The sequence below is a fragment of the Molothrus ater genome, chromosome 2 (genome assembly GCF_012460135.2).
Source record: "Molothrus ater isolate BHLD 08-10-18 breed brown headed cowbird chromosome 2, BPBGC_Mater_1.1, whole genome shotgun sequence".
NCBI classification, from domain to species: domain Eukaryota; kingdom Metazoa; phylum Chordata; class Aves; order Passeriformes; family Icteridae; genus Molothrus; species Molothrus ater.
Window position 1 is genome coordinate 1,401,212 of NC_050479.2, and position 12,707 is coordinate 1,413,918.

At 48.9% G+C, this 12,707-nt stretch overlaps 1 protein-coding gene across 1 annotated transcript in view; it reads right to left on the reverse strand.

Moving 5' to 3' along the window:
• The window catches only part of MRPS6 (mitochondrial ribosomal protein S6), a 45,552-nt gene that overhangs the window by 9,744 nt on the left and 23,101 nt on the right, over window positions 1-12,707 (reverse strand). Inside the window, exon 2 of the mRNA XM_036389324.2 lies at window positions 4,797-4,936. Within this exon, the coding sequence (XP_036245217.1) occupies window positions 4,797-4,936 (140 nt within the window). The remainder of the gene's footprint in view (window positions 1-4,796; window positions 4,937-12,707) is intronic.

Below are 12,707 nucleotides of genomic sequence, written 5' to 3' on the forward strand. Positions count from 1 at the left end.
AGCCTGGCTTCAACATTCCTTCCATTCAAAAGGCTGCCACACGCCTTATTTAAATCAGTTTGGTTTTGTTTGTGCCAGCCAGAAACACCTCTGGGACAAAAAAAAAAACCAAACCACCAAGCACCTTAAAAGCAATTAAAATGCAGCTCGTTAATAACAAGGAGTGGCGAGTAAAAGAAATGTTTGGCACAAATTTGTGGCCCAGCAGGAGAGAAAGGCTGGGAATCTTTATTGAGATACATTCTTCCCCTGGTTTTGCACATCCTGGGCTGGTCAGGCTCAAAGCCTCACCTAAATTTCCATACCTGGAACCTGGTCCTTGGCACATTTTATCCAGCCACAAGATGAGTTGTTACAATTTCAAATCATTCTCTGAAATGCTTAAAAACCAAACAATTCTTGTTCCACTATGAATAAAAGGAATGTGAATGAGTGGCTAATTCAGTTTAAAGATCAGTAAATCAGGGATTGAAAAGTTTGATTCTTTAATGAATCCACACAATTCCCAAAACTCATTTCATCATTTCAAAACGACCAAATTTTCATAATGGCCTACAGGCAAAACCTGTCAATATTAGGTCTTCCAAAAAATAAATAAAACAAAAGGAGGAGGATGCCCAAAGAGATTCATTTCAGAGAAAAACCTAAATTTTAACACTTCATCCTCAATGAGCAGGATCTCCTGAGAGGGAATAACCCCATGTTTGTAGGATGATCCCATTGTTTGCAGGATGATCCCATTGTTTGTAGGATAATCCCATTGTTTGTAGGATCTGAGGGCTTCAGGAGAGTCACTGCTCCTGCCAGTGACAGCTCAGGGCCACAACCCCCCTTGGCAGGCTTGGAGAAATCTGCTTTACACAGCAATTGCCAGAAAATCCCTTTTCTCTCTGAAGTCTCCTGGATATTGTTCAGTTTGTAACAAGCCTGTATTCACTTTATATCCCAAATATCCCAGATATGCTGGAGCACTCCAGAGCTCAGGGAAAAAAAGCCCTTTTTTAAGGACAAACCATCCCTCCTGCTGATTTTATCAATTTGTATTTTCTACTTCAACTCTTTCCCTACCTCTAAAATCACCACCAAGACCTGCACAAGCTTTGCCCTGAAAATCAGGGAATGGTTTGGGTTGGAGGGAAGTTAAAGGTCATTCCATGGGCAGGGAACCTTCCAGCAGCCCAGCTGAGTCCAAGCCCCATTCCATTCATTTTTAGATAATTACATTGGATTCATTTGCATGTAATTCACCAGCCAGGAGGTCCAAGGAAATAATGGATTGAGTGTCCATCCCAAATCTCCAACTAACTACATGCTAGAGAAAAAGAAATCTGTTAAATAAATCAGTTAAAATAAATCAGTTAAATAAGAGTCAGGAAAATTAAAAAAAAATAAACTTAAAAATATTAAAAACCTAAAACAAGCAAAAAATTAAAAGCTTTGGAAGATTCAAGATGCTCCCCCCAGACACTCATGAGAATTCTCACAGAAGCCTCTTAAGATAATTCAGAATAAACCAAGACTAAGGAAAAGTGGAATATTCTGGATTATCCAGTGTCCCACTCCACACCAACCTGCTCCAGAAGGGACACAGGAGAATTAGAAATTGGCTGGGGAGGAGAAAAAATTCCAGGATTTTATGGAAAGTCCAGGAGCTTAGGAAGGTGTCTGGAAAAGTTGTTTATTTTCTTTATTTTCTTTTTAACTTTGTCCTATTAAAGGTATCTGTAAAAGTTGTTTATTTTCTAACTTTGTCCTCTTGAAAAAAATTTTTTTTTTTTACAGCTGCTGTAAAGTAGAACTGGCTGATTTTAAAAGGTGGCTCCAAAACTGATTTATCACTTCCTATTAATGGATAATGTTTGATTTCCTGAATGTTTTATTTTCCAGTATAAAATACTGGATGGTCCAGCAGGAACCCACCCTGCCTGTCCATGGAGCTGCAAATTCCACAGGAAAACCACCAGGAATTGAATCCTCAGGAATTCCCAGCGCTGCCAGTGCCAGCCCTGGATGTGAGATGCCAAAGAGAGGCACCCAAACCATGTCCTGCAGCACCTCCCTCCATCCTGCTCCTCTCAGCAAGGCAGGATGAAATATATCTGAGAAATATTTGGGGACATCTGACCTGGGAGGAGGAGGCTTTGATCTTATGGTTTCCTGCCTGAAGGTTGCAATTACTGGTAACTAAAGCTTTGTTTTACTCAGCACATAAAATCCACCTGCTCTGAGGGCTCTGTGGGCAGGAGGGGTTTGCTCAAAGCTCTCTGGGAGGATTTGGAAGTGTTGGAGGGGGGAGAGATGGATCTGCCCCATCCCAGAGCCCCCTGAGCCCAGCTGGGATCAGGAGAGGGATTGGGATTGGGATTGGGATTGGGGTTGGGATTGTGCCCCTGAGCCCCCTCAGGTGATTTCCCACCCGCAGAGCTGCCCCAGGCCTGGAACCAGCCCAGGGAGGAGCTGGAGCTGCTGCAGAGAGCCCAGAGGAGGCTCCAGGATGAGCAGAGGGATGGAGCAGCTCTGCTGGGAGGAAAGGCTGGCACAGCTGGGATTGTTCACCTGCACAGGAGAAGCTTTGGGCTGAGCTCAGGGTGGCCTTGCAGGGCCTGGAGGAGCCCCAGGAAAGCTGGAGAGAGACAATTTCCAGGGGATGCAGGGACAGCACCCAGGGAATGGCTTCACACTGAAAAATTACAGGTTTATATCAGATAATTGGGAAAAATTTCCTCCCTGTGAGGGTGGGCAGACCCTGGCACAGGGAGGGTGTCCCTGGATCCCTGGCAGTGCCCAAGGCCAGGCTGGGCACTGGGGCTGGAGCAGCCTGGGACAGTGGGAGGTGTCCCTGCCATGGCAGGGGTGGCTCTGGGTGGGCTCTGAGGTCCCTCCCAACCCAAACCATCCCTGACTCCACCTCAGGCACTGCCATTGTGCCCGTGCCTGTTTTGCTCTGCTGCTCCCTGTGGGTTTTTTTCCAAACCATGCCTTGACCCTGGCAGTTTTGCAATAGAGGATGAAATCCTGTTGCATGCCCATGGGAGCTGAGAAACTCCTGTCTCAGGACAGAATTAGTGATTACCTCATCCTGCTGTCAGAGCAGAAGCATTTTATAAACATGAAAGCCTTTTCCAAGGGCAGAACAAGGAGCTGCTGTCCCTCTCCTTGTGCCAGGGGGGAGCTAAGGCACAGGGATGAAATTCCAGAGATTTTGGGTTGAAGTGCAGAGGTTGGATGACAGTTTTTGGCTTGGGTGGCAGCACTTCTACAGGCCAGGGTTTGGGTTCTTCAACAGAAGACAGGAACATCTCCAGGACTTTGGAGAAGAGATGAAGAGAAGCCATTTCTCCAGGGGAGCTGTGCCAGGGCCTCATCACCTCCACAGGGAGAGATCCTCCCCAGCACCCCAGCCAACCCTGCCCTCTGGCACTGGGAAGCCATTCCCCCTGTCTGTCACTACATGTCCTTGCAGAAAGTCCTCTTTCCTCCTTTTGAAAGTGTTCTTTAAGGTTCTGGAAGGGCTCTGAGGCCTCCCTGAAGTTCCTCTTCCCCAGGCTGATGGAACAGGAGTGTGCTGGAGATCCCCCCTTCCCCGCTCACCACTCCCACTTGGCAGGAGCACCACAAGGTGCTCAGAAGAGGGAATGAAACCAGGAGTGAGCCCATGAGAGCTGATCCAAGGAGGACTTTGCAGCTCTGGAGTGCCCTGAGCTTCCCCAGAGCCCCTCATGGAAGAACAGGGCTGGCCAAGCTCCTGTTGGATGCTGCAGGATCGGGAGCAGCTCGTTAATTGTTAATTGTTAATTGTTAATTGTTATTAGGATTAGGCAGCCCCAGCAGTGGGGGTTGCTTAGCAACATCTCCCAGGCCTTGGAGAGGCAGCAGCCATTTCAGGGGTGGCCTCAAGGAGCAAAACCACCCTGGGCATGGGATGGGAGCTGCAGCACCTCCCTCTGCACTGTGGGGTAATTTCCATTTATTGTGTTTCCATAAAACACAGGATTACCTTAAACACCCTTAACTGAGGGGCTGGGGGAGCTGGGGGTGCTCACCTGGAGAGGAGCAGCTCCAGGGAGAGCTCAGAGCCCCTGGCAGGGCCTGCAGGGGCTCCAGGAGAGCTGCAGAGGGACTGGGGACAAGGCCTGCAGGGACAGCACCCAGGGAATGGCTTCCCACTGAAATGGGAGAAATTTAGGTGAGATATGAGGAAGAAATTCTCCCTTTTGAGGGTGGGCAGGCCCTGGCACAGGGTGCCCAGAGCAGCTGGGGCTGCCCCTGCATCCCTGGCAGTGCCCAAGGCCAGGCTGGGCACTGGGGCTTGGAGCAGTGGGAGGTGTCCCTGCCATGGCAGGGGTGGGATAGGAGGATCCCTAAAATCCCTCCCAGCCCAAACCATTCCATGATTCTGGACTTTATCAAACCCCAAAACTGTATCAGGAACACAACCAAGTCTTACAGGGCACTTTAATGTTAATTATTAACATTGGAGGAAAGGATCCCGTTCTGCCAACTAGGAGATTAGGCTGAGCTTTATCAGAAAACAGCCTAAAAATAGTCATTTAAAAAATAATAATATTGTTTATGTTGGGGAAAGTTCTGCAGTGGAAACACCACAAAACTGACAGCACTCAGAATAAAGCACACAGAACACACACACTCCCCAACAACCACCCAGCTCCTTGCTGAGAGCCCTCCCAGGTCCCACCTGCAACCCAAACGTGCCCAGAAGACCAAAGGGCTGGTCCTGGTGTCCCTGTTCCAGGAGCAGCAGTGACAGGACTGAAGGAGGAGGTGCCACCACGTACCCCCCTCTCTTGTGGCGCTCCTTGTGCTTGGTGATTTTGTAGGGCAGGGACCTCTCCCCCAGGTTCTCCAGGCCCCTCACGATGGCTCCTCTCTCCATCAGAGCCTCCACGGTGCGCTTGAGCACGGCTGCTGTCTCAGGCTGGAAAAGAAAGAAAGAAAAGTCAGGAATTGCTGGAAATCTGGGTGGTTTATGTGGTGGAAAGGACAGCTGCACTTGCACAGCTCAGCACTTGGACAGGGGGTGCTGCAACCCAAGAAGACAAAGTGGAAGCACTGAGGGAGAGAATTTTTAGGAGCAGGCTGTGGTGGTGTTTGAGTCTCCAGGACCAGGGAAGAAGCATTTTATATTATATGTTTGGGGGTCTCCAGGGAAGAGATGAGAATCTTGACTCTATGTTTCAGAAGGCTGATTTATTATTTAATGATATTATATTATATTATATTATATTATATTATATTATATTATATTATATTATATTATATTATTATATAAGAATATATATAATATATAAAAATATTTATATACAATATAGTAATACAGTATATTTATACATTATATACATTATTATATATAATATATAATGTTATATATAATATATAATCTATAATAATATAATTATATAACAATAATATGTATAATTATATATTCAATATATAATGCATAAATATGAAATATAATATATATTTCATACTTTATATATGATTATATATATTTTAAATATATATAATATATAATATATAATATATAATTATATAATATAATATAATAATATAGAATAATATAGAATAATATAGAATAATATATTGTATTTTATATAATAACCATAATATATATGGTTATTATATTATAATATATTATATTATATTATATTATAATGATATACTAAAACTATCCTAAAGAAAAAGCAAAGAAACATCAAAAAGCTAGCAAAGAAAAGAATGAATAATAAAATCTTGTGATTAACTAAAGTCTCGACACAGCTAGACCTGTGATTATTCATTAAGTAAAACCAATTCACATACTAAGTAAACAATTCTTTAAATCACATTCTAAAGTAACAAAACACGGAGAAGCTGAAGCTTCCCAGCTTCTCAAGAAAAAAAAAATCTTAGCAAAAGTATTTTTCAAAAAATATGTTAGTGACAGCAGGCAATTCCCCAGGAACATTTCCTGCCATTTCCAAGTCAGGCCCCAGCAAAAAGAAGATGAGTTCATGGATTTGACTCACCTGGAATCACTTGTTCTGAGCCTTGCACAAGGCAATATTCCTAGCAAAGGAAAATGATGGATTGGGAACAGATTTGGGGTCCTTGCACTGTTGTTGTTCATTAATATTTCAAGTGATCAGTGTAGGGAAAACACAAATCCATGGCTTGGTATGGAGCCAGCAATTAGCACCAGTATCTATAAATTATATATGTCATTTATATCCTTATGTACACTGCACTTGTGCAACATTAGGGAGCCATGGGATATCCTGGGCTGGAAGGGACCCACAGGGATCTCTGATCCAGCTCCTGGCCCTGCACACACCCCAACAATCCCATCCTGTCCCTGCAGGGCTGTCCAAAGGCTCCTGCAGCTCTGGCAGCCCTTCCACAACCTCATCTCAGGGAGCTGTGGAGAGCAATGACAAACCCTTCTAACCTCCATGCAGATTTCAATGAAATCCAATAAAATATTGTGGGGTAAACTCCCTGCCCTCCATCCCTCACCCCACAAGTGACACAGAGGGTTTTGTCTCTTTTCCATGTGCCCAGGGATCAGCACATTCCCTGAGTGCTGCAAGGCCAATGTGAGGTGCAGTTTCTGAACACAACCAAGCCAAAGATTTGAGCCCCATGTATTTACAAACAAAACCAGAGAGAAAGAACAAGAAAAGAAAGCCACAGATTTCTACATTCAGGATTGTAAAATTTGCAACCTTCCCCACTTGTGGCCGTACTCTGAAAACATCAACTAATTGTTGGGTTGGAAAGCTTGTCACTATAATCCCTCTCATTCTCCCTCTCCCAAAATTGCCATGGTTTACCCTGGCTTGCCTAAAGCCATCACCCAAACTAAAAATAAGCTGAACTCTGCTAACCAAGAGATCCACAGACACAGGTTCCTTGGTTTGCCTCAGAGCCAGCACACTTGGGGACAGAGGAAATGGGCCTGCCTGGCTCCCAGCTCGGGAGCCACTACATTTTTTCCTGAACAGCCCAGCACTAATTCCAGTCCCAGAGCCCAGCTCTAATTCCAGTCCCAGAGCCCAGCTCTAATTCCAGTCCCACAGCCCAGCACTAATTCCAGTCCCACAGCCCAGCTCTAATTCCAGTCCCAGAGCCCAGCTCTAATTCCAGTCCCACAGCCCAGCACTAATTCCAGTTCCCCAGCCCAACTCTAATTCCAGTCCCAGAGCCCAGCTCTAATTCCAGTCCCACAGCCCAGCACTAATTCCAATCCCCCAGCCCAGCTCTAATTCCAGTCCCAGAGCCCTGGGGAGGGAAGAGGAGACAATGGAGCTGCTGCTCCAGAAGGGATGAGGAAGAGCTCTCAAGAGCAGGACAGCCTGGTTTGGAATTGCAGCTCTGGACACCCCTCCTGCCCCCAGGGCAAACCAGAGCCATTCCCGACTGCTCTCACCCCTGGGCAGCCTTGGCAGTGACCTGGGGCCACACCAGTGGCTCACAAGTTGTCACCTTGCTCTGGAAAGGTGCAGTCCCAAGCTGCACCAAGGGAAATCCAGGTTGGAGAGCAGGGAAAAGGTTTTTCCAGCAAGGGTGAGGAAGTTCTGGAATGGCTGCCCAGGGAGGTGGTGGAGTGCCCATGCCTGGGTGTGTTTAACAAAGCCTGGATGTGGCACTGGGTGCCAGGGTTGAGTTGAGGGGCTGGGGCTGGGCTGGACTTGAAGGTCTTGAAGGTCTCTTCCAACCTGGTCATTCTGGGATTCTGTGAATTCTGTGAGTTCTGTGAGGAGTTCTGGGAGGGTCAGGCTGGAAGGGCCCACAGCGCTCACCTGGAGCCACCTCTGGGTCACCCAGAGCAGAGGGCACAGGGTGGGCCCAGGTGGCTCTGGAATGTCCCAGGGAGGAGACTCCAGCCCCTCTCTGGGCTCTGCTCCAGCTCGGTCCCTGCCCAGGGCAGAAGTTGTGCCTCCTGTGCAGGGGAATTGCTGGGCTCAGGCCCTGCCCGTGGCTCTGGGGCCATTGCTGGGCCTGGAGCAGAGCCTGGGCCTGCTCTGACCTCTGCACACAGGGACAGACACGGGGACAGACACAGGGACAGACACAGGGACAAACACATGGCCAGACACAGGGACAGACAGGGGTGAAGGCTCTTGGAAGACAGGACCAAAGGATTTTTGTCTACAGATCCAAATTCCCCACTCCTCCCCAGCCACGTGTTTCAGAGCTGCCCAGAAGAAACCTGTTAACTCCACAGGTCCCACCAAGGCAAAGGTAGCCCCAGGTGTCACACCAGCCACAGGTGAGGGGACAACCTGAGCACTTTGTCCTCAGTTGGCCCCACCTCAAAACCTGTGTCCAGTTCTGGGTCCTGCAGGAGAGCCCTGGAGGGGCTGGAGCGTGTCCAGGGCAGGGAACGGAGCTGGGCAGGGGCTGCAGAATCCCTGAGGGAGCTGGGCAGGGGCTGCAGAATCCCTGAGGGAGCTGGGCAGGGGCTGGGGCTGGAGCAAAGGAGGCTCAGGGGCCCTTGTGGCTCTGCACAAGTCCCTGCCAGGAGGGCACAGCCGGGGGGGTCGGGCTCTGCTCCCAGGGAACAGGGACAGGAGCAGAGGGAACGGCCTCAGGCTGGGCCAGGGCAGGCTCAGCTTGGACAGCAGCAGCAATTTGCCCATGGAAAGGGAGCTCAGGCCTTGGCAGGGGCTGCCCAGGGAGCTTTGCAGTGCCCAGCCCTGCAGGTGTCCCAGGAATGTGGGGTTGTGGCCCCTGAGGATTTGGTTTAAAGGTGAGCACACCACTGGTGCTGCTCCATGGTTGGACTGGATCTTCTTAAAGGTCTTCTCCAACCTCAGCAATTCAGTGATTCTGGCCTCTCCCTCTCTCCTCAAGGTCTGTCAGCTCAGCACAATCCCACCCAAGAGCAGGAGCTGTTCCATGCACACCTGGGGGTGCCCCATCCGTTCTCCCCAGGATTAAAGCCACAAATGCCCCAAAAGAACCATCAAAGCAGCACCAAGCACCTCATCCTCAGAGGATGTTTTGCATAAGAGGGAACAAAAATGCTCCCATGGGTTCTGTCAGTCCCATAGGACTCACCTGGCAATCAGGAAAGGTATAAATGAAAGGGAACTGGGGAAAAAAAATGGGAATTCTCTGGTGGCAAAGTGGCTTCAGGCATGACCATCAGCCATGAAGCTCAGAGAGCAACCTGGAGACAAACCAAACTTGGAAATAAAGCCTTTGGAATGCTGATGCCTCCTAAAACACGAGGAGCCACCCGCCTGGAAGCAGAGGTGTGAAAGGACTCGGCTCCACTGCTCCTTTTTCCACCTCATTTCCCCCAGAAAGTCCAAGGGATAGAAAATCCAGCACTGGCAACAAAAAAAAACTTTGTCAACCACCAAAACCTCCTCCAAGGAGAGCCTTTGGAGGGAGAAAAGGAAGCAAACACCAAACCCTCAGTAGCTTTAGGGCTAGGACAGTTCTCAAGTTCTTCTGGCCACTTGCTCAGTCCAACAGGAAGCATTCAAAGTCAGTGGGCACATCCCAAATTATAAACAGGAATAACTCCATCCCAGTCACTTGATTATCCCTTCAATGTAGTAACAGCAGGATAAAATTATGTCTTTTTTTGGTTGCTCAGCAGTTACAAAAGGTTGGTCTGGGATTATTTCCTGAGGTGGAAATCAAAGAAGGCAAAATCCATGTTTAGAAAGAAGCTGCAATTCCAAGCAGCAAAACTAAGGGGAAAAACCATTTCCTTGCTGTCATTTACTACTTAATAAAACATTAGAAATTATTACTGAAAATTTTTTAATACTCTGCAATTACTGTAAAAGCACCAACAACCCAGAGCATCAGCCCCAGGTTGGGGACAACCACTCAGGGCAGCCAGGAAAGGTCAAAATCCAGATAAATGCAGCATTCCAAGGAAACAGCAGATGTGGGAGCTGGGCTGAACCCCTGGGGAAAATGGGCTGGGCTGGAGCTGGAAATGGAAAAGTGGGAATGGGGAAAACATCCAAACCTGCCTGGAAGTTCAGGGATGGGGAGGGATCCCAGACTGGGTTGGGTTGGGAGGGACCTCAAAGCCCACCCAGTGCCACCCGTGCCATGGCAGGGACACCTCCCACTGTCCCCAGTGCCCAGCCTGGCCTTGGGCACTGCCAGGGATGCAGGGGCAGCCCCAGCTGCTCTGGGCACCCTGTGCCAGGGCCTGCCCACCCTGCCAGGGAACAATTCCTCATTGCCAAGATCCCACCCAGCCCTGCCCTCTGGCACTGGCAGCCATTCCCTGGGTGCTGTCCCTGCAGGCCTTGTCCCCAGTCCCTCTGCAGCTCTCCTGGAGCCCCTGCAGGCCCTGCCAGGGGCTCTGAGCTCTCCCTGGAGCTGCTCCTCTCCAGGTGAGCACCCCCAGCTCTCCCAGCCTGGCTCCAGCCCCTCTGGACTCATCCCAACATTCCCAGCCCTTTCTTGGAGCCCCAGCCCTGGATGATTTTAGGGACAGCAGGATGCAGGGACAGAGGTCTCTGTATCTACAACAGAACCATTTCCCCAAAAACAGAATAAAGGACAAATGGGAAAGCCCAGGTGCTCCTGACCATGACAAGCTTGCCATGTTCCCAGCCCACATTGAGTGAACACAGAAGCAGGAGAGACCATTCCAGAAATGGCACACAGAAAGTTACAGCAGGCACATCACCAAAAATAACTTGGGGGAAGTGATCAAAATTACTTCTGAATTAAAATGAGCACTCCATCCTCAAAGCAGACTTTAATTAGCATTGGGTGGTGGGTAAGGCAAAGAACCAGATGTGAATACGAAGCCCACGGGCCTGGATGCAGAGGAAGCAGCAACTTTTAAACTCCAAGTGATGCCTGAACTCTTCTGCTCCCAAATCCACCTTTCTTCTTCAAAGAATCGAAATTCTATGATGGATTTTTTTAAATTTTTAACAAATCTTTTAAGATCAAAGGAGATTCTAGAAGAAATTAAACTAAAATCTAAGGAATACAAGTATTCTATAAATACCAACCCACAGTTAAATTAAAACATCAATCCCAACACTGAATTTAATTCATTTTAGAGAGCTGAGAGCCTTCAGAATTTCTAAAAAGAAGCCTAAAAAGGTGTCTTTTAAATCTGAAATAAACAGCAACCAAATCCTCCATGATTTAGGGTCATTTCAATGGTTTATTACTAGAAACAGTTAAAGTAACAATTGGCCACAACATCACAGAAGGGTTTGGGTTGGAAGGGATTTAGGGACCATGCAGTGCCATGGGCAGGGACAGCTTCCACTGTCCCAGGCTGCTCCAAGCCCTGTCCAACCTGGCCTTGGGCACTGCCAGGGAAGGAGAGTCCTCAACTTTCCAGGCAGAGTCAATTCAGAATCAGTTAAACCTCAGAATTAATTCAACACCTTCCCCGAAACTCCAGAAAATTCAACTCTTCTTCCAACCTCAACAAATTCTAGTAAGGGCTTCAAGATAACACTGCAAAATTGTCCTTATCAGGAAGTTGCTGAGAAAGAGCTCCCCAGGAACTCCAAGTTGTGTTTCTGCCATGACTTTCTGATGTGAATATATTTCATCAATTTACTTTGTATGTTCATTAAGCTTAATTAAGAGTACATAGGAAAAATAATGAAATGCAAAGGAAAAAAGACATGGAGAGAATATTCCCCCTTCTTCCTCATTCTTCCCCAGTTTTACAGACTGGGCACAACACAGGGGCTGGGATGTCCCCATGGTCAGCTGGGGTCCCTGTCCCAGCTCTGGAAGGAGCTGGAGTGGAAAATCAGCCAACTTCCCAGAATTAGAGAATCCCCAATCCCTGGGGTTGGAAAAGATTTCCAAGGTCATGCAGTGCCAGCTGTGCCCATGGGCACCTTGTCCCCAGCCCAGAGCACTCAGTGCCACCTGCAGGGGACACCTGCAGGGCTGGGCACTGCAAAGCTCCCTGGGCAGCCCCTGCCAAGGCCTGAGCTCCCTTTCCATGGGCAAATTGCTGCTGCTGTCCAAGCTGAGCCTGCCCTGGCCCAGCCTGAGGCCGTTCCCTCTGCTCCTGTCCCTGTTCCCTGGGAGCAGAGCCCGACCCCCCCGGCTGTGCCCTCCTGGCAGGGACTTGTGCAGAGCCACAAGGGCCCCTGAGCCTCCTTTGCTCCAGCCCCAGCCCCTGCCCAGCTCCCTCAGGGATTCTCCAGCCCCTGCCCAGCTCCCTCAGGGATTCTGCAGCCCCTGCCCAGCTCCCTCAGGGATTCTCCAGCCCCTGCCCAGCTCCCTCAGGGATTCTCCAGCCCCTGCCCAGCTCCCTCAGGGATTCTCCAGCCCCTGCCCAGCTCCGTTCCCTGCCCTGGACACGCTCCAGCCCCTCCAGGGCTCTCCTGCAGGACCAGAACTGGGCCCAGCCCTCGAGGGACAATTCCTGCCCTGCTCCTGCTGCACACACAATTCCTCATCCAGCCCAGCTGCCAGGGGCCTCTTGCCCAACCCAGACTGGCCTAAGCCACGTGTCCCTTCCAGGAGAGGCATTTTCAGGGATCAGAGCTGGCTCTGGACACGCAGCTCTTCCACTCACCCTGCAGGTCCTCACTGCTACCCCAGGACAAAGACCAAGCTGAACATGGTGAGTAAAAAACCCTCCACAGCACTTTTTGAGGACCACAGCTGTAGTTTTTAAATCCTCCTGCTTTTGCAGAACACAAGCATCCTTGGCTCTGGAGCAGAAGAAGGTTTAAGGT